Source organism: Heptranchias perlo, chromosome 2 (genome assembly GCF_035084215.1).
Source record: "Heptranchias perlo isolate sHepPer1 chromosome 2, sHepPer1.hap1, whole genome shotgun sequence".
NCBI lineage: Eukaryota > Metazoa > Chordata > Chondrichthyes > Hexanchiformes > Hexanchidae > Heptranchias > Heptranchias perlo.
In genome coordinates this window covers 117,930,923-117,950,562 of record NC_090326.1, presented here as the reverse complement: position 1 = coordinate 117,950,562, position 19,640 = coordinate 117,930,923, and the positions used below count along the sequence as shown (strand labels likewise).

The following is a 19,640-nucleotide window of genomic DNA, read 5'->3' as shown; positions in this document are numbered from 1 at the left end:
TCCAAATCATTGATATATATTGTGAATATCTCGGGCCCAAGCACTGATCCCTGTGGTACCCCACTAGTCACCGCCTGCCACCCCGAAAAAGACCCATTTATTCCTACTCTCTGTTTCCTGTCTGTTAACCAATTTTCAATCCATGCCAGTATATTATCCCCAATCCCATGTGCTTTAATTTTGCACACTAACCTCTTGTGTGGGACTTTATCAAAGGCCTTCTGAAAATCCAAATACACCACATCCACTGGTTCTCCCCTATCTATTCTACCAGTTATATCCTCAAAAAACTCCAGTAGGTTAGTCAAACACGATTTCCCTTTCATAAGTCTATGTTGATTTTGTCCAATCCCATTGATATTTTCTAAGTGTCCTGTTATCACATCCTTTATAATAGACTTTAGCATTTTCCCTTCTACTGATGTTAGGCTAACTGGTCTGTAGTTCCCTGTTTTCTCTCTCCCTCCTTTTTTAAATAGTGGGGTTTACATTTGCCACCCTCCAATCTGCAGGAACTGTTCAATAATCTATAGAATTTTGGAAGATGACAACTAATGCATCGACTATTTCCATGGCTACCTCTTTTAGTACTCTGGGATGCAGATTATCAGGCCCTGATGATTTATCGGCTTTCAGTCCCATTAATTTCTCCAGCACAATTTTTCATATGGCTGGTCTTCGACCTCAACTCCACTTTCCTGCCCGATCCCCATATCCCTTGATTCCCTTAGAGTCCAAAAATCTAGCGATCTCAGTCTTGAATATACTCAACGACTGAGCATCCACAGCCCTCTGGGTGAGAGAGTTCCAAAGATTCACAACCCTTTGAATGAAGAAATTTCTCCTCACCTTGGTCCTAAATGGCTGACCCCTCATCCTTAGACTATGCCCCCTAGTTCTAGACTCTCCAGCCAGGGGAAACAGCCTCTCAGCATCTACCCTGTCAAGCCCCCTCAGAATCTTATATGTTTCAATGAGATCACCTCTCATTGTTCTAAACTCCAGAGAGTATAGGCCCATTCTACTTAATCTCTCCTCATAGGACAACACTCTCATCCCAGGAATCAATCTAGTGAACCTTTACTGCAACACCTCTAAAGCAAGTATATCCTTCCTTAGGTAAGGAGACCGAAACTGTACACAGTACTCCAGGTGTGGTCTCACCAAAGCCCTGTACAATTGTATTAAGATTTCCTTACTCTTGTACTCCAACCCCTTTGCAATAAAGGCCAACATACCATTTGCCTTCCTAATTGCTTGCTGTACCTGCACGTTAACTTTCTGTGTTTTGTGTACAAGGGCACCAAAATCCCTCTGAACATCAACATTTAATAGTTTCTCACCATTTAAAAAATGTTCTATTTTTCTATTCTTCCTACCAAAGTGAATAATCTCACATTTCCCCACATTATACTCCATCTGCCACCTTCTTGCCCACTCACTTAACCTGTCTATATCCCGTTGCAGACTTTTTGTGTCCTCCTCACAGCTTACTTTCCCACCTAGCTTTGTAACATCAGCAAACTTGGATCCATTGCACTTGGTCCCTTCATTTAAATCATTAATATAGATTGTAAATAGCTGAGGCCCAAGCACCAATCCTTGCGGTACCCCACTAGTTACAGCCTGCCAACCTGAGAATGACCCCTTTATCCCTACTCTCTGTTTTCTGTTCGTTAACCAATACTCTACCCATGCTAATATGTTATTCCTAACCCAATGAGCTCTTATCTTGTGTGACAACCTTTTGTGTGGCACCTTGTTGAATGCCTTTTGAAAATCCAAATACACTATATCCACTGGTACCCTTTATCTACCCTGCTAGTTACATCCTCAAAAAATCCTTATAGGTTTGTCATACACGATTTCCCTTTCATAAAACCATGTTGACTCTGCCTAATCATATAACGATTTTTTAAGTGCCCTGCTAAGAAACAGTATGATAGAAAAGTGTGACACTTACAGGAAATGCGTGATATATGCAAGCTCTAATATATAACAAATAATATGCAAGCTCTAATATATAACAAATATTTAAGAATGTAATGCCTGCTCCAGTTAATCAGGTCCTCAAGCTTTACCCTGAAGTCCAAATTTTAAAACAAGTGATTATGTTAATCGATTGTCTGACATTACAATTATTTCTTCATGAATCCCAGTGTAGTGGTTAAATCTTTCTTGCAATTAATTTGCAGGGATGGATTGCTGAATTGGAAATTTATTCTCTGCAATAATAAAATCACATTTTTAGTGTTATTTAACATGTGAACAAGAATTAAATACTGCACTAAAATTGCTTACAATAATAGGGGACAACATGTGATTTATTTTCAAGGCCACGTTCTCTTTAATCACTTTTCACATCTCGCAATCGCTCTTATGCACCCACCAGTGTAGACGCAGGGCATGTAGAAATGCAGAAAGACCTTCCATGACCAGTAGAATAGCCACAGTGAGAACAGCAAAAACAGCAAAGGTGATCACCAGCCCAATAAAGCTTAAGCCTCCATTTGCAGTGAAGCCATTGTGTAGAACCATATGCCACAACACCTCAGATAGTTCTGGAAAAAAATACATTGGTTAGTGTCTGCTCAATACCCAATGATTTCATGAGGTACTGGCCTAGATTTTCTAATTTGTGTAAGCTTGACTGGAAGCAGGTCGAGTTGGGAGGCACCCACCTACCTTTCGTGCACTGATCCTGCATGTATTTCTGGGGTCAACCTCATTATCGTAATCTGGGTTCACGCCCAGTGTGGAAAACACGCGTGATTAGGAGCTCGCCTGTTGGTGAGTGGGAACTCAGGTTGTGTAGCAGGATTTTAAAGCTTGCAACAATTTAAAAGAAAAGGTATGGTGATTGTTACAGGACTAGTAATTCAGAGGCCTGCACTGATAATCCAGAGAATGTGAGTTCTAATCTCACGAGGGCAGTCTGAGAATTTGAATTCAGTTTTTAAAAAAAATGCAAATAAAAAGTCGGTATCAGTAAAAGTGCCAATCGGATTGTCATTAAATCTTTTCCACCTGAAATTTCAGCCCCATGAGTTGACAAAAAATCCTTATAGCTGTTGTCTATGTAACTCCAAATACAGGCAGTCAGTTGGCACTAAGGATGAGTCTATATTTAGAATTAATAATTAAGTTGTCTCTTCACTGGATTTTCAATGATTTCTTGCTGTTTCCATAGCAATTCATATTGAGTGGGAATATCTATTTGACTGTATTGACATTTGACATACCTCAACTACGTGGACTGTGTTCAGTAACTGGTTGTGTATAATCAGTATTTAATTATTTAATTACCATTCTTCAGTTTTTAGTTATATTTCTTATATAAAGGTGGCTATGTTAGTCATTTTCCAATCGTCAGGATTCTTTATTGAATTGAGTGAATTTACAAAAATGTAAGCTAAATCTTTACTAGTTTCAGTCTCCATCTTAGAGGGTTGTGGGCGCAAGATGTCTGGACCAGATACTTAATTTTATGAGCATCAAACCTTCCAGCAAATATATCTATCATCATTTGCATAATATCAAGCCCCCACAGTCCTGAAAATGTGGTATCTGACTTTGGCAATTCTTTCCAGACATATTAGGAACTTGGGCATGGAAATCTGAGTTTAATTAGAATAAGACAGAAGAAAAAAATTATAATGTTAATTGAAGAACTTTTAATTGAGCTTAAGCTGACCAGGTATGCCTCCTCTTTGCTACTCTAGATCTGTCTTTTTCTGGCTTTCCTTTACTTTCAAGCCGTCTCAAAATCTGTCTAGTCACTTAATCTACTTTTTATGGTTCCACAAATTGAGAGAAAATGGATGATTGAGCCATGGTGAAAAGTCACAAAATGGTAGTCACATCTAGAAATTGGGGATGTGGTGAGTTAGAACAGTAATCTTCAACACCTAGGTTCAAATTCAACCGGGATTGAAAATATGATGACCCTGAAAATCTGTGCCTGTTTAGCGGATTTCTACCATAAGTCTGGCGTGAATTTGCCAAAATGGCCACAAACGTGGATGGGACCCAGTCTATGCCAATGTTTCCAGGATGGCCTTATGGGGATGGAGCATCCATCTGCCCCCTAGACGCCATGGATGTAAGATCAGAGGCAGGGCCAGGGGCGAGGAGTCCTTACATTGGGATTTATAGTTCCTAGGCCCTCACTTGGAGCCCAACGTACAATTGGCGTAAGTATACCTGGTCTCGGGGCAGACATGGGGCCCGCTTAGGGCCAAGGCTGTGTTTGTAGCCTGGGTCCTCAACGATGAGGGGCTCTGAAACCTTTTTGGCCGGGAAGGTTAAGATGGCCCCCTTTTTAAGGATGCTGCTCGGTGAAGGCTGATTATTCTCTGGGGGGGGGGGGGAAATCCAGTACACCCCTGGGGCAGCCAGCTACCGCTGGCGTTTCTGAGATCTTTGGCAGAGGCACCACAGATGTGTCCCCACTCCGCTGAAGACCCACTACTTCTGCCTCCATGCACTGAACCCTCAAACCTCAGCAGGGCAAGAAATGGTGGTTGCGTTCGGGCACACTGCAGCACTTATGCCTGGGAGCCACCCCCAGAGATGGTCATAGAAACATAGAAAATAGGAGCAAGAGTAGGCCATTCGGCCCTTCGGGCCTGCTCCGCCATCCAAAATGGTTATGGCTAATCGTCTAACTCAGTACCCTGTTCCCGCTTTTTCCCCATATCCCTTCATCCCTTTAGCATTAAGAAATATATCTATCTCCTTCTTGAATACATCTAATGACTTGGCCTCCATTGCCTTCTGTGGTAGAGAATTCCACAGGTTCACCACCCTCTGAGTGAAGAAATTTCTCCTCATCTCGGTTCTAAATGGCATACCCCGTATCCTGAGACTGTGACCCGTGGTTATGGACTCCCCAGCCATCGGGAACATCCTCCCTGGATCTAGTCTGTCTATTCCCGTTAGAATTTTATGTTTCGATGAGATCACCTCTCATTCTTCTAAACTCTAGTGAATATAGGCCTAGTCGACCCAATCTCTCCTCATACTTCAGTCCTGCCAGCCCATGAATCAGTCTGGTAAACCTTCGTTGCACTCCCTCCATGGCAAGGACATCCTTCCTCAGATAAGGAGACCAAAACTGCACACAATACTCCAGATGTGGTCTCACCAAGGCATCCTCCCTGCATCTAGTCCTAAGGATTTGAATTTACATGAATTTGGTTTATTTGTTTCTCCAGAGCACAAATTGGCATTTTATTCAGAAAGGCTGCAAGGATGATATGGGGCAATACAAATATTATACCAGTGCAGTAGGGAGTTGTCTTCTGAAGTTGGAAACTTCATTACATACTGATCATATGGCAGTATGTCTAATTGTCCCATTAGTGCCTGGTAAGAATTTAAGTAAATAAGCTTTAGATCATTGTAATTGCTGCCCACTTCCCATTTTCTTTATTTCATTTTTAAGGTCAATGCAGAGAAACCTTTAACACTGTTGTAAAGATTCAAAGCCTTTTACATTCAAAACTTGAGAACCAACTTAAAGTGCTGTAAGCTGCAGGGCTACGGACCGGGTGCTGGAAGGTAGGATTAGAATCGGCACCTGGTTGTTCTTCGAGCCGGCGCGGACATGATGGGCCGAATGGCCCCCTTCTGTGCTGTATCTTTTCTATGGTTCTATGGTTCTAACTTGCTCTCAGTTAGGAATGACTTCAGTTATGTTCTCTCTGCACAATTAGGGACAGTATATGAGGGGTATTTTCACATTCCTGACTTGGGTGTGCTTGGTTCCGGCACTGGATCCGACAAGATGAAAATGCTCCATTCCCAGCACTGGCATCATGTTGATGAGCATAAAAAACACTTGGATTCCCAACAATTGGCAGTGAAGATATTATCAGTGACACTACTAGGTAACTGGAAGCTTCTGGTTTCAATACTCACCAGCATGAGCCAAGCTTAAGGCCCATAAGCGAAGGTATGAAGCAGAGTTTGACACACAACCCAGGCAGTACTCAATAGTATGGATAGCCTGTTGTACAAAGATATCACCAAAGCTGAACTGTTGAATTAAATGTAACAAAAACGCATTCATATCATAACATGAGCTGTAGAGCACGTTAACATTAATAAAGTATTATGGTAGCACTGTAGAATTTCATAACTGTTTACTTTTATCTGTGAGTGACCTTACTGGAAGTTAATTATGTAATTACACATTGGGAAAATTAGGCTTTTTAAAATTAAGTACTTACAGTATATCTTGTAGTGCTCTTGTTTGTAAAAAGGATTAGTTAGAAAGCGGGCTTAATGTGAGAAAAGTGGAAAGGGATAATCTCATAGGTGACTAAAGTCTGAGCTTTTCACAGATAAATCCACACTGTAAACATCCACTAATACTTAGTAAATCTTAATAAATTTACCATCGATCTGTATCACCATCTTACCTTACCCTTCCATGATAATTTACCTTTTCTTCTTCCCAGTGATTCTTGCTTCCTCCCCCATTAATTTCTTGCTCACTGCGTTCAGACTGGAGGATGGAAATTTTTGAGCTGTCGCACAGGCGTACCTTGATAGGAGAACCATTTAAATTCGCAAAAATCATTAACAATTTGTACATCTACTTATATGGCTGCATTAAAACAAAATATTGTAACAGCATTAATAAATCAAATAATCAGTTAAAGAACATTACTTAGTTGTATCAATGCGATTTAATCAGAAATTACTTTGGGCCTCCTCGATTGCACAGGAGAGTCTGTGGGTTCCAATCGCCAGAATGATGGTCAGTGTGGGGGGGTGGGGGTGGTTGTCTTCAAAAATCTTAGGCACTGCTTAGTGGGGGAGGGGGATGATTCCTATATTTCTGCTCATTGCAGGGGAGAGTTAAGTATGGGGTGTGGATTGAGGGGTTCCTTCCGTATATCTGCGCTCATGTGGGGGATGGCGGCCAAGAACGGGGGGGGGGGGGGCGGAAGGGGTGACACAATATCAGCAGGGGTGGAGTTATTTTAGCTTTGTGATGATCCCAGAATTTCTGCTAAGTAGGGGAAGAGAGTGGATTTTTGTTCCAATCACAAGATTCTTTTACTCATTGAGGGGTGGGAATGAATGCATCTTTAGTCCAATTCAGTTTTCTGCTCGGGGTGGGGGGGGGGGGGGTTACATTAGGGTCAGTGCGGGGGTGGGGGAAAATAGGGGAAGGCATGGCTGATCTGTTCTTTCTCATGAACGGCAGCTCAACACTTCGGCCGTTCAATCACGTGATCCAAATTTTAGAGTTTGGGTTTGCTCTTTGCCTATCACTCGCATGTGACTTTTTAAAATCACTTTTCTGCGTGGCAGTGATGATGCAGAAGGGATGTTCGAGCCCTCGAGAAACTTACAGCTTCTGTGATTAAGAAAATTCAGAGTTCTTTTGCACTTCTGATTTCATGCCTTCCAGTCTCTCAATGATAGGCATGAGCTGGCAATCAGTCAATCTGCTGTTCTGTCAAAAATGTCCTCTGGATGGCCAACCATATAGTGTAGCACCTGTTTTATTGTGTTTGTGATTTGTAACAGTGTTAGGACTCACACAGAGATGGCACAGAAGAGACTTAAGATAAGTTGATTAACGGTCGCCTCATGTTAAATGGGGTAGCATTGAAGTTATTGAGTCACATAACAGTACTCTGATAGCGCAACCTGTAGGTGCAATATGATTAGAATGTTGTGACCACACACCATTTTTAATATATGATAATGAATCTTTTATATTTTAGACATCATAATTTGTTACAGATTCAAAACAGTCTTAAAAAAGTATGAAATAAAGCGAAAGAAAGTCAATCATTTCCTATTGGCATCAATCAACAGAGAAACAATTAGACTTGAATTGAGCTCAGGAAGAGGAATTGGCCTCTAATTTACCTGAGGATCTGCCTATTTACAGCAATTAGTCCTTGTGGTGTTAAAGGGACAGGCTAATTAAACCTTTATACCAGAATATTACATTGTGTATTACACGTTATTATACTACTGAGCTTATAAAGCCTTACTGTGAACAAAACCATGGGAGATCACCAGTTTAAAATAAACACGTAATATTTGTGTTAAAAGAGCAGACAGAGGAAAGTCACTTGAAAACATTGAGCATTCATCTGTTAATATCACCAACAATAGTTTCTAGGCTCAGAAGGGTGAGAAGTCATGCACACGTCCTTACCATATGCTTTGTTCTTTGGTGGTCACTGTACAGCAGATAGGGTTTAATAAGGAGCATCCATGGAACTGTCAGCAGAGCAATGAGAACTAAGAATGTTTGGACACTCCTCTAGGAGAAACATTTTTTTTTAGAAAACTTCTTAGATTCACAGAAGAGGTTATTATGCAACAATTTAAAAAAAAAACTTCGATGGACAACATACATATCACTCCAGCTGTAATTCTGATTCTGATGGTAATGGCTATACAGCTTCATGTTAACTTGTTTAAACACATGCACACAAGGCAGGCGCTGAATATTGTCTGCAACTCTGAATTCCTGTTGGAGCTGTTTGAATTATTAGCGATAGACACCATTGTGTACAAATCAGTTTTCCTATTGATTCGATCTATGGATTCAATTTCACCCTTGCAGTGATATTCAGGAATAGAATGTATGTACCCCTAGTTGGCACTGCTTCAGGATTCATGATATTTTCTCTGCTTCCCTCATGCCTCAGATTCCTCCTCATGCCTTTCTATTCCTGATCTCTCTAATGCCTATTGACGCACATCATGCTTGTCATGTGTCTGATTCTCCTTAAATCTAATTCCCTTCATGCCTCTTCTGTGCACTTGATTACCTTACATAAGTATAATGTTCCCCATTCTTCTATCTTCTGTCTTCCTCACTCAATCTTGCCCCATGTGTGACTGAGTCCTCTTCCCCTCACTGGTAATGGACCATTTTTTTTCAATGTGAGGAAGGTTGGGATATTATCTCCTCCCAACAATGTCCCCTAATGTTCTTTCTCCCTTACTGTGTAACTGTGAAAATGAGAATGTGAAGGAGTGGTGCTTTTATATGGAAGCAAATGGAATGAGAGGGAGAAGGGAGGGGGAGCCATGAACATGTGTGAGAAGGAGCTCAGGAGCAAATGATGCAGGTGGGAAGAGACTTGGGCACACATGGAGTAACTAGGCAGGGACTGTAATATCCTGGCCCACAAGGGTTTTCAAGCTGCATTTTTGTGGCTGGCCATGTGAATGTCTGCTAATGTCAAGCTCTGTTTAAAAATACAAAAGTTTAATATGTTAAACATTTCAAGAAAGTCTCACTGGTTTTTACTTTTGATGATGTTGGTACTACTTTGGACAAAAGTCTGTCACTATTGCACATATCTTGATGTGAGTGAAAATGTACCATTTAACCCTTTGTTACTAATAATATCCATTAAATGATGTGTTAATGAGTATTGAGTTAGCTGCAGCACAGTGGGTCCATTATAGTTAAAAAGGGACAGGAGTAGGGACAGGAGTAGGCCCATCAAGCTTATTATGCTATTTTGTTAAGCACATGAGAGTTGAATGTCGGTGAGGATCCTCCTGCTCATCCGCTGTAACTTTGGCAGAAGAACCTCAGAAACCATGGAAGAACAGCTGAAGTTATGGTGGACGAGAAGGAGAACACCTGCGGAAACTCACCCTCCTCAATTCACCACCTTTCTCCATCCCCCTTAATATCTTAACTACCCCAGTAAGTGTCTCCCTCCTTTTTAAATGCTTCAATCAATTCTGCAACAATGGTCTTCTGGGGAATTCAAACAACATTTATGTGTAGAAACGTTTTCTGAATTTGGGTTTTAACCAGCTTAGATCAAATTTTATGATCATGTCCGTAAGAAACACACTGCTGCGCTCACCCAAGGGCTTGGTATAGACATTCTCTCACTTGCTTTGCCCAAATCGCTGCTGTGATGGCATAGCCTTTATTGTCACATCCTTTATTGTCACATCCCACCTTGACCTCTTCTCCTACTCAAGATCACAAGACAGTCATGGATGAGAAAGGTCCTTTCACCCATCTAAACTCATCTATCCAGAAAGACTCTGAAGTTCCCCATTGCAGCATTCAATTGTTTCTTAAATGCTTCCAGGAGCTTCGTCTCCACCACTTTATCTGGAAATCTATTCCATATGTTGTTTACTCTCTACGTGAAGAGCAATTTCCTAATATCAGTCCTACATTTACCGTTCACTAGTTTTTCCTACTGTCACAATATAATTTAAAGTAATATTCCAGATTTACATTTTCCATTCACTATCTTATCTACCTTGATAAGATTACGCCCCGGATTTTCCTCTTTGGGGCAGAGTTTCGGCGGTGCCTGCCCCTCTTTGTCTGCATCATCCTGACTCAGTTTCCTGGATTGAGGCTCATTAGAGATGCATGGCAAGCTCACAGGCAGTGCCAGCATAGAAATTCTGGTGCTGCAGCAGCGGGGATGCCACTGCAGCACCAGAGGATTCAATAATAGACTTAAAGGGGTAAGAGTGCCTTGAAGATCAGAACAAGGCCTCCAAATGAAGGCCCGGCCCCAGAAAGTGGGATTTTGGGCAGAATCACAGAAGAGAATAAGAACATAAGAACATAATAGGAGCAGTAGTAGGCCATTTGGCCCTTCGAGCCTCTTCCACCATTCAATCAGATCATGGCTGATCTTCAACCTCAACTCCACTTTTCTGCCCAATCCTATATCCCATGATTTCCCCCAGAGTCCAAAAATCTATCTTTCTCAGCCTTGAAAATACTCAACGATTCAGCATCCACAGCCCTCTGGGATAGAGAATTCCAAACATTCACAACCCTCTGAGAGAAGAAATTCCTCCTCATCTCAGTCTTAAATGGCCGACCCCTTATCCTGTGACTATGCCCTCTAGTTCTAGACTCTCTAGCCAGGGGAAACAACATCTCAGCATCTACCTTGATAAACCCTCTCAGAATCTTATATGTTTCAATGAGATCACCTCTCATTCTTCAAAACTCCAGAGAGTATAGACACATTCTACTCAACCTCTCCTCATAGGACAACCCTCTCATCCCAGGAATTAATCTAGTGAACCTCCGCTGTACCGGCTCTAAGGCAAGTATATCCTTCCTTAGATAAGGAGACCAAAACAGTACGCAGTACTCCAGGTGAGGTCTCACCAAAGCCCTGTACAATTGTAGTAAGACTTCCTTACTCTTGAACTCCAACCCCTTTACAATAAAGGCCAACATGCCATTTGCTTTCCTAATTGCTTGCTGTACCTACATTCTAACTTTATGTGTTTCTTGTACGAGGACACCCAAGTCTCTCTGGACATCAACATTTAATAGTTTCTTGCCATTTAAAAAATATTCTGTTTTTCTATTCTTCCTACCAAAGTGAATAACCTCACATTTCCCCACATTATACTCCATCTGCCATCTTCTTGCCCACTCACTTAACCTGTCTATATCCCTTTGCAGACTTTTTGTGTCCTCACAGCTTACATTCCTACCTAGATTTGTATCATCAGCAAACTTGGATACATTACACTTGGTCCCTTCATCTATGTCATTAATATAGATTGTAAATAGCTGAGGCCCAAGCACCGATCCTTGAGGTACCGCACTAGTTACAGCCTGCCAACCTGAAAATGACTCATTTATCCCTACTTTCTGTTTTCAGTCTGTTAACCAATCCTCTATCCATGCTAATATGTTACCTCCAACCCCATGAGCCCTTATCTTGCATAAAACCTTTTATGTGGCACCTTATTGAATGCCTTTTGAAAATCCAAATATACTACATCCACTGGTTCCCCTTTATCTACCCTTCTAGTTACAGCCTCAAAAAACTCGTAAATTTGTCAAATATGATTTCCCTTTCATAAAACCATGTTGACTCTGCCAATCATATTATGATGTTCGACATGTCCTGTTACCACTTTCTTAATAATGGATTCCAGCACTTTCCCGACGACTGATGTCAGGCTAATTGATCTGCAGTTTCCTGTTTTTTCTCTCCCTCCTTTCTTGAATAGCGGTGTTACATTTGCTACCTTCCAATCCGCTGGGACCGTTCTAGAATCTAGGGAATTTTGGAAGATCATAACCAATGCATCCACTATCTCCACAGCCACCTCTTTTAGAACTCTCGGATGTAGGCCATCAGGTCCAGAAGATTTATTGGCTTTTAGTCCCAATTAGTTTCTCAAGTACTTTTTCTCCCTTTTTATCAATTCTTTGGTCGTCCTTTGCTGGTTTCTAAAACTTTCCCAATCCTCAGGCTCAATACTCTTCTTGGCAACATTAGAGGCCTCTTCTTTAAATCTAATACTATTCTTAACTTCTTTAGTTAGATCACTTTTCCCGTGGTGTTTTTATTTATTGAATGCAGCAGGCACAGAGTGAACAGCTTGAGAGTTTGGTGAGTGTGGGAGTTCGGTGAAGTGGGGGAAGGAGGTGCTCCTTTGCCTTGCTTTTCCGAACTTTTTCCGCAGAGTGGTGGCGGACCTGAGCAGCAGCAGACCGAGAGCGGGGATAAAATCAGCAGCAGACCTGCAACAAGAGACAACTACTGTGCGACGTCGCAGGTGAGGCAGGTAAGTGACTGGTAGTGACTGTGGGCTGAGCTTTAAGTTAACATATAGCGTATGACTAAATTTTAAAAACTAAACTTAACTTAATTAATCTAATTAAACAAGGTAAATAATTTGATTAACACTAAATTAATTAATTAAATGAAATAATGGGAGAACAGGAGATGTGTTGCTGCTACAATGTGTGGGAGTTTGTGGACATTTTTGTCCAGGGCGACTACATCTGCAGTAAGTGTCTGCAGCTCGAGGAACTTCGGCTCCGAGTTGAGGAGCTGGAGTCCGAGTTGCAGACATTGCGAGACATCAGGGAGGGAGAAAGCTACCTGGACCTTTTGCTCCAGGAGGCAGCCACACCCCTTTGATTAAATACTTTAGAATTGACACGTGGTCAGGGACGGGAGGGTGTGACTGCGTGTGAGGCAGGTATGGGGATCCAGGAGGTAGTATTGCAGGAGCCTCAGTCCCTGCGCTTGTCCAATAGATTTGAGGTTCTTGCAACCCTTGTGGACAAGTCCGGGGACTGCGGGGAGGACGAGCAAACTGGCCATTGCACCTTGGTACAGGAAGCAGTTCAAGTGGGGGGAGTAAAAAGGAAGATGGTTGTAGCAGGTGACAGTATAGGAGCCAGGAGCATGAGTCCCGAAGGCTATGTTGCCAGGGTTAAGGACATCTCCTCTGGGCTGGAGAAGAACTTGGAGTGGGAGGGGGAGGATCCAGTTGTCATGGTCCATGTAGGTAGCAACGACATAGGTAGGACTAAGAAAAAGGTTCTGCTGAGAGTGTTTGAGCTAGGGACTAAATTAAAAAGCAGAACCACAAAGGTAATAATCTCTGGATTATTACCTGAGCCATGAGCAAATTGGCGTAGGGTCAATAGGATCAGGGAGATGAATGCGTGGCTCAAAGATTGGTGTGGGAGAAGTGGGTTTTGATTCGTGGGGCACTGGCACCAGTACTGGGGAAAGAGAGAGCTGTTCCGTTGGGATTGACTACACCTGAACCATGCTGGGACCAGAGTTCTAGCGAATCGAATAACTAGGGAGGTAGATAGGGCTTTAAACTAAATAAGACCGGGGAGGGCCCCGGTGGAGAGAAATCTGGAATGCTAAATAGAAAAGACAAAGTAGCAGTGCAGGAAAGTGATAACCAGATTGTGTCAGGAAGGGACAGAGCGTACAAACAAAAGACAATAGGGTCCGGGTAAGAAAAAGTGGTAATAAGACAAATAGGGCCATAGTACAAAAAAATGTTAAAATGTCTAAAAATGTTAAAAAGACAAATCTAAAAGCACTGTATCTGAATGCACGAAGCATTCGTAATAAGGTAGACAAATTAACAGCGCAAATAGATGTAAACGGATATGATATAATTGCAATTACAGAGACATGGCTGCAGGGTGACCAACGCTGGGAGCTGAATATCCAAGGATATTCGATATTTAGGAAGGACAGGCAAAAAGGAAAAGGAGGTGGGGTGGCATTGTTAGTAAAGGATGAAATCAGAGCAATAGTGAGAAAGGATATTGGCTCAGAAAATCAAGATGTAGAATCAGTCTGGATGGAGTTAAGAAGCACCAAGGGGCAGATAAAAATGGTGGAAGTTGTCTATAGGCCTCCAAACAGTAGTGGTAATGTAGGGGATGGGATCAAACAGGAAATTAGAGATGCATGTAACAAGGGTACTACAGTAATCATGGGTGACTTTAATCTGCATATAGACTGGCTAAACCAAATTAGCAATAATACTGTGGAGGATGAATTCCTGGAGTGTGTACGAGATGTTTTTTTGACCAGTACATTGAGGAGCCAACCAGGGAATAGGCTATCCTAGATTGGGTATTGTGCAATGAGAAGGGGTTAATTAATAATCTTGTTGTGTGGGGTCCTTTAGGGAAGAGTGACCAGAACATGATAGAATTCTTCATTAAGATGCAAAGTGAAGTAGTCCAATCCGAAACTAGGGTCCTAAATCTAAACAAAGGAAACTACGAAGGTATGAGGAGTGAGTTGGCTATGATAGACTGGGAAGCTTCATTAAAAGACACAATGGTGGATAGGCAATGGCTAACATTTAAGGAACGAATGCATGAATTGCAACAATTATACATTCCTTTCTGGCGCAAAAACACAAAAGGAAATGCAGCTCGTCCATGGCTAACAAAAGAAATTAAGGATAGTATTAGACCCAAAGAGGACTCATATAAAGTTGCCAGAAAAAGTAGCAAGCCTGAGGATTGGGAGCAGTTTAGCACCAAGAGATTGATTAAGAGGGGGAAAATAGAGTATGAGAGTAAACTTGCAAGGAACATAAAAGTGGACTGTAAAAGCTTCTACAAGTATGTAAAAAGATTAGTGAAGACAAATGTAGGTCCCTTACAGTCAGAAACAGGAGAATTTATAATGGAGAACAGGGAAATGGCAGAGCAATTAAACAAATACTTTGGTTCTGTCTTCACGGAAGAGAACACAAATAACTTCCCAGAAATGCTAGGGAACCAAGGGACTAGTGAGAAGGAGGAATTAAAGGAAAATAGTGCTGGAGAAATTAATGAGACTGAAAGCCGATAAATCCCGAGGACCTGATGATCTGCATCCCAGAGTACTAAAAGAGGTAGCTATGGAAATAGTGGATGCATTAGTTGTCATCTTCCAAAATTCGATAGATCATGGAACAGTTCCTGCAGATTGGAGGGTGGCAAATATAACCCCAAGGAGGGAGCGAGAAAACAGGGAACTACAGACCGGTTAGCCTAACATCAGTAGTAGGGTAAATGCTCGAGTCCATTACAAAGGATGTGATAACAGGACACTTAGAAAATATCAATGGGATTAGACAAAGTCAACATGGATTTATGAAAGGGAAATCATGTTTGACAAATCTACTAGAGTTTTTTGAGGATGTAACTTGTAGAATAGATAAGGGAGAACCAGTGGATGTGGTTTATTTGGATTTTCAGAAGGCCTTTGATAAAGTCCCACATAAAAGGTTACTGTGCAAAATTAAAGCAGAAGGGATTGGGGGGAATATACTGGCATGGATTGAAAATTGGTTAACAAACAGGAAACAGAGAGTAGGAATAAATGGGTCTTTTTCGGGGTGACGGGCAGTGACTAGTGGGGTACCACAGGGATCAGTGCTTGGGCCCCAGCTATTCACAATATATATCAATGATTTGGATGAGAGAACCAAATGTAATATTTCCACATTTGCTGACGACACAAAACTAGGTGGGATCATGAGTTGTGAGGAGGATGCAAAGAGGCTTCAAGGCGATTTAGACAAGTTGAGTGAGTGGGCAAATACATGTGAATAAATGTGAAGTTATCCACTTCGGAAGGAAAAACAGAAAGGCAGAATATTATTTAAATGGTGATAGATTGGGGAATGTTGATGTACAAAGGGACCTGGGTGTCCTTGTGCACCAGTTACTGAAAGCAAATATGCAGGTGCAGCAAGCAGTCAGGAAGGCAAATGTTATGTTGGCCTTCATTGCAAGAGGATTTGAGTACAGGAGCAAGGATGTCTTACTGCAGTTATACCGGGCCTTGGTGAGACCACACCTGGAGTATTGTGTGCAGTTTTGGTCTCCTTACCTGAGAAAGGATATACTTGCCATAAAGGGAGTGCAGCGAAGGTTCACCAGATTGATTCCTGGGATGGCAGGACTGTCATATGAGGAGAGATTGGGTTGACTCGGCCTGTATTCACTCAAATTTAGAAGAATGAGAGGGGATCTCGTTGAAACATGTAAAATTCTGACAGGGCTAGACAGACTGGATGCAGGGAGGATGTTTCCCCTAGTTGGGGGGTCCAGAACGAGGGGTCACAGTCTCAGGATATGTGGTAGGACATTTAGGACTGAGATGAGGAGAAATTTCTTCACTCGGAGGGTGTTGAATCTGTGGAATTCTCTCCCACAGAAGGCTGTGGAGGCCAAGTCACTGAATACTTTTAAGAAGGAGCTAGATAGATTTCTAGACACAAAAGGCATCAAGGGGTATGGGGAGAGAGCGGGAATATGGTATTGAGATAGAGGATCAGCCATGATCATATTGAATTGCGGAGCAGGCTCAAAGGGCCGAATGGCCTACTCCTGCTCCTATTTTCTATGTTTCTATGTTTCTCAGTGGAATGTATATCTGTTGAGAATAATGAAATATTTCTTTAAATGTTTGCCATTACTTTTCAACTCGTCCCTCATACCTATGTAATTGGCTTTATTTAAGTTTACGACTCTAGTTTCAGACTTAAGTACGTCACTCTCAAACTCAACGTGAAATTCTATCATGTTATGATCACTCTTCCCCAGAGATTACTAATTAACCCTGTCTCATTACACAATACAAGATCTAAAATAGCCTTTTTCCTGGTTGGTTCCATGATGTATTGCTCTAGGAAGCCACCTCGAATGCATTCCATGAACTTGTCCTCCAAACTACCTTTGCCAATTTGATTTGACCAGTCTATATGAAGATTGTAGTCCCCCATAATTACTGCATTGCCTTTGTTACAAGCTCCTATTATTTCATGATTAATCCTCTGTCCAACGGTATAGCTACTGTTAGGAGGCCGATAAATTACTCCCACCAGTTCTGCCCATTGTTATTTCTTATTTTCACCCACACTGATTCTACTTCCCTATATTCCGAGCCAAGATCCTTCTTCACCTCTGTCCTTATGTCATCCTTTATTATTAGGGCTACACCCCCTTCTTTTCCATACGTCATATTTAGTTCCCTATTTTGGTCAGTTTGCAACCATGGCTATTTGATCAAACCCATTTATTTCTATTTGTGCAACTAATTCATCTATCTTGTTACGAATGCTCCGTACATTCAGGTAAAGAGCCTTTAATTTTGACTTTTTATCATTTTTTCCTGCTTTGACCTTACTTGTTGATGCTTTATTATTGGTAAACTCTCCGTCCCTTCCTGCCACATTCTGCTTATCTTTACCCAAATCACTACACTGCTCTGTTGCCTTGACTTTTCTCATTAGATTTCTAAATTTCCCCCCGCTTGCTCCCCCTCCTTTTTAGTTTAATACCCTATCTACTGCCCTAGTTATTCAATTCACCAGAACGCTGGTCCCAGCCCAGTTTAAATGGAGCCCAACGGAAAAGCTCCCTCTTTCCCCAGTACTGGTGCCAGTGCCCCATGAATCAAAACCCCTGTCTCTCACACCACTCTTTGAACCACACATCCAACTCTCTGATCTGTTTGTCCCTATGCCAATTTGCACATGGCTCAGGTAGTAACCCACAGATTATTATCTTTGAGGTTTTGCTTATTAATTTGGACCTAGCTCCTCAAAATGTCTCAGCAGAACCCCACTCTTAGTTCTACCTACGTTGTTGGTTCCTACATGGACCACGACAACTGGATCCTCCCCCTGATGCTCAAAGTTCTTTTCCAGCTACAAGGACATGTCCTTAACCCTGGCACTGGGCAGGCAACACAGCCTTCGGACTCTCGGTCATGGATGCAGAGAACAGTGTCTATCCCCCTGACTATACTATCCCCTACCATTACCACATTCCTTTTTACTCCCCCCTCTTGAATGGCCTCATGTACCATGGTGCCGTGGTCAGTTTGCCCATCCTCCCTGCAGTTTTTGCTCTCATCCATACAGGTAGCAAGTATCTCATAATAGTTGGACAAGGTCAAGGGCTGAGGCTCCTCCATCACTAGATCCTGGGTCCCCATACCTGCCTGACTCACAGTCACACCCTTCTGTCCCTGACCACTGAGCGAATCTAAAGTACTACCTAATCTAAGGGGTGTGACTGCCTCCTGGATCAAAGTATCCAGATAACTCTCCCCCTCTGTGATGCATTGCAATGTCTGCAGCTCGGACTCCAGCTCAACAACTCTGAGCTGAAGTTCCTCGTGATTTCTTCCCTATGTCCAAGATGCCTTTTTTCCAAGTTAGGAAGCCCAATTTTCTGCATTCTTTTCTCATAACTCAGGCCTTTGATACTGGGGATCAGCCTCGTGGTTCTTGTCTTCACTGCCTCCAGTACTTGAATGTCTCCCATGTGTCTCGATGACCAGAAGTGAATGCAATATCCAAGGTACAGTCTGACCAGAGCACTTTACATTTTGATCGTGCCTTCCTCTGACTTATATTGTATTGTCTCGGCTGGCACCTTCTGCTCCTTTGTTCATCTTACCTTTTTCCATCACCCCCTGCCTCTCATTCAAGATCCTCATCCTATGCTGCCTTCCTAAGTCCCATGCTGTCTTCTTCACTGACGTTCTCCCTTCTCGTCTCCCTTAGTTTGGGTGACTCCTCAGTATTAGTAACTTCAACCTACGCATAAACTTCCCTAGCCCTCTCTCCTCCATCTAGTCTACCTCTAGACTTGACTATTCCAATGCTGTCCTGGCTGGCTTCCCACCTTCTACCCGCTGTAAACTTCAGCTCATCCAAAGCTCTGCTGCCCATTTCCTAACTCGCATCAAGTCCTGTTCACCCATCACCATGTGCTCACTGACCTATTGGCTCCGACAACGCCTTGAATTTAAAATTCTCATCATTGTGTTCAAATCCCTCCATGGCCTCGCCCCTCTCTGTCTCTGTAACCTCCTCCAGCCCTACAACCTTCTGAGATCTATGCGCTCTTCCAATTCTGTCCTCTTGCACATCCCTGGTTTCCATCACACCACAATTGAGGGCTGAGCCTTCAGGCTCTGCAACCATAGTAAAATTAATGACTATGTAGTAGGTAGTGTTATCAGATTATGTGACATTATTTTAATACCCACATTGAACCCTCAATAGTGACATTGCTTATAATTATTAGTGACATCAGAATGTTTGATATTGCTTTAAAATCTGCAACAAACCCCCTACATTATTAATAATATTACTAAGAATTACTGAGGTTATTAAAATGTATAATATTACTTTAGTAACCTTGAAACAACAGCAAACAGGCCATTCAGCCCAACTGGTCTATGCCAGCGTTTTTGCTCCACGAGCCTCCACCCTCCCTACTTCATCTAACCCTATCAGCATATCCTTCTATTCCTCTCTCCCTCATGTGTTTATCTAGCTTCCCCTTA

General features: G+C 42.1%; 1 protein-coding gene across 1 annotated transcript in view; it reads right to left on the bottom strand.

Moving 5' to 3' along the window:
- The window catches only part of LOC137334220 (V-type proton ATPase 116 kDa subunit a 1-like), a 117,996-nt gene that overhangs the window by 9,481 nt on the left and 88,875 nt on the right, over positions 1–19,640 (bottom strand). Inside the window, exons 16-19 of the mRNA XM_067998829.1 lie at positions 8,189–8,296; positions 6,449–6,550; positions 5,923–6,040; positions 2,390–2,561 (exon numbers count right to left, since the gene is read on the bottom strand). Of these exons, the coding sequence (XP_067854930.1) occupies positions 2,390–2,561; positions 5,923–6,040; positions 6,449–6,550; positions 8,189–8,296 (500 nt within the window). The remainder of the gene's footprint in view (positions 1–2,389; positions 2,562–5,922; positions 6,041–6,448; positions 6,551–8,188; positions 8,297–19,640) is intronic.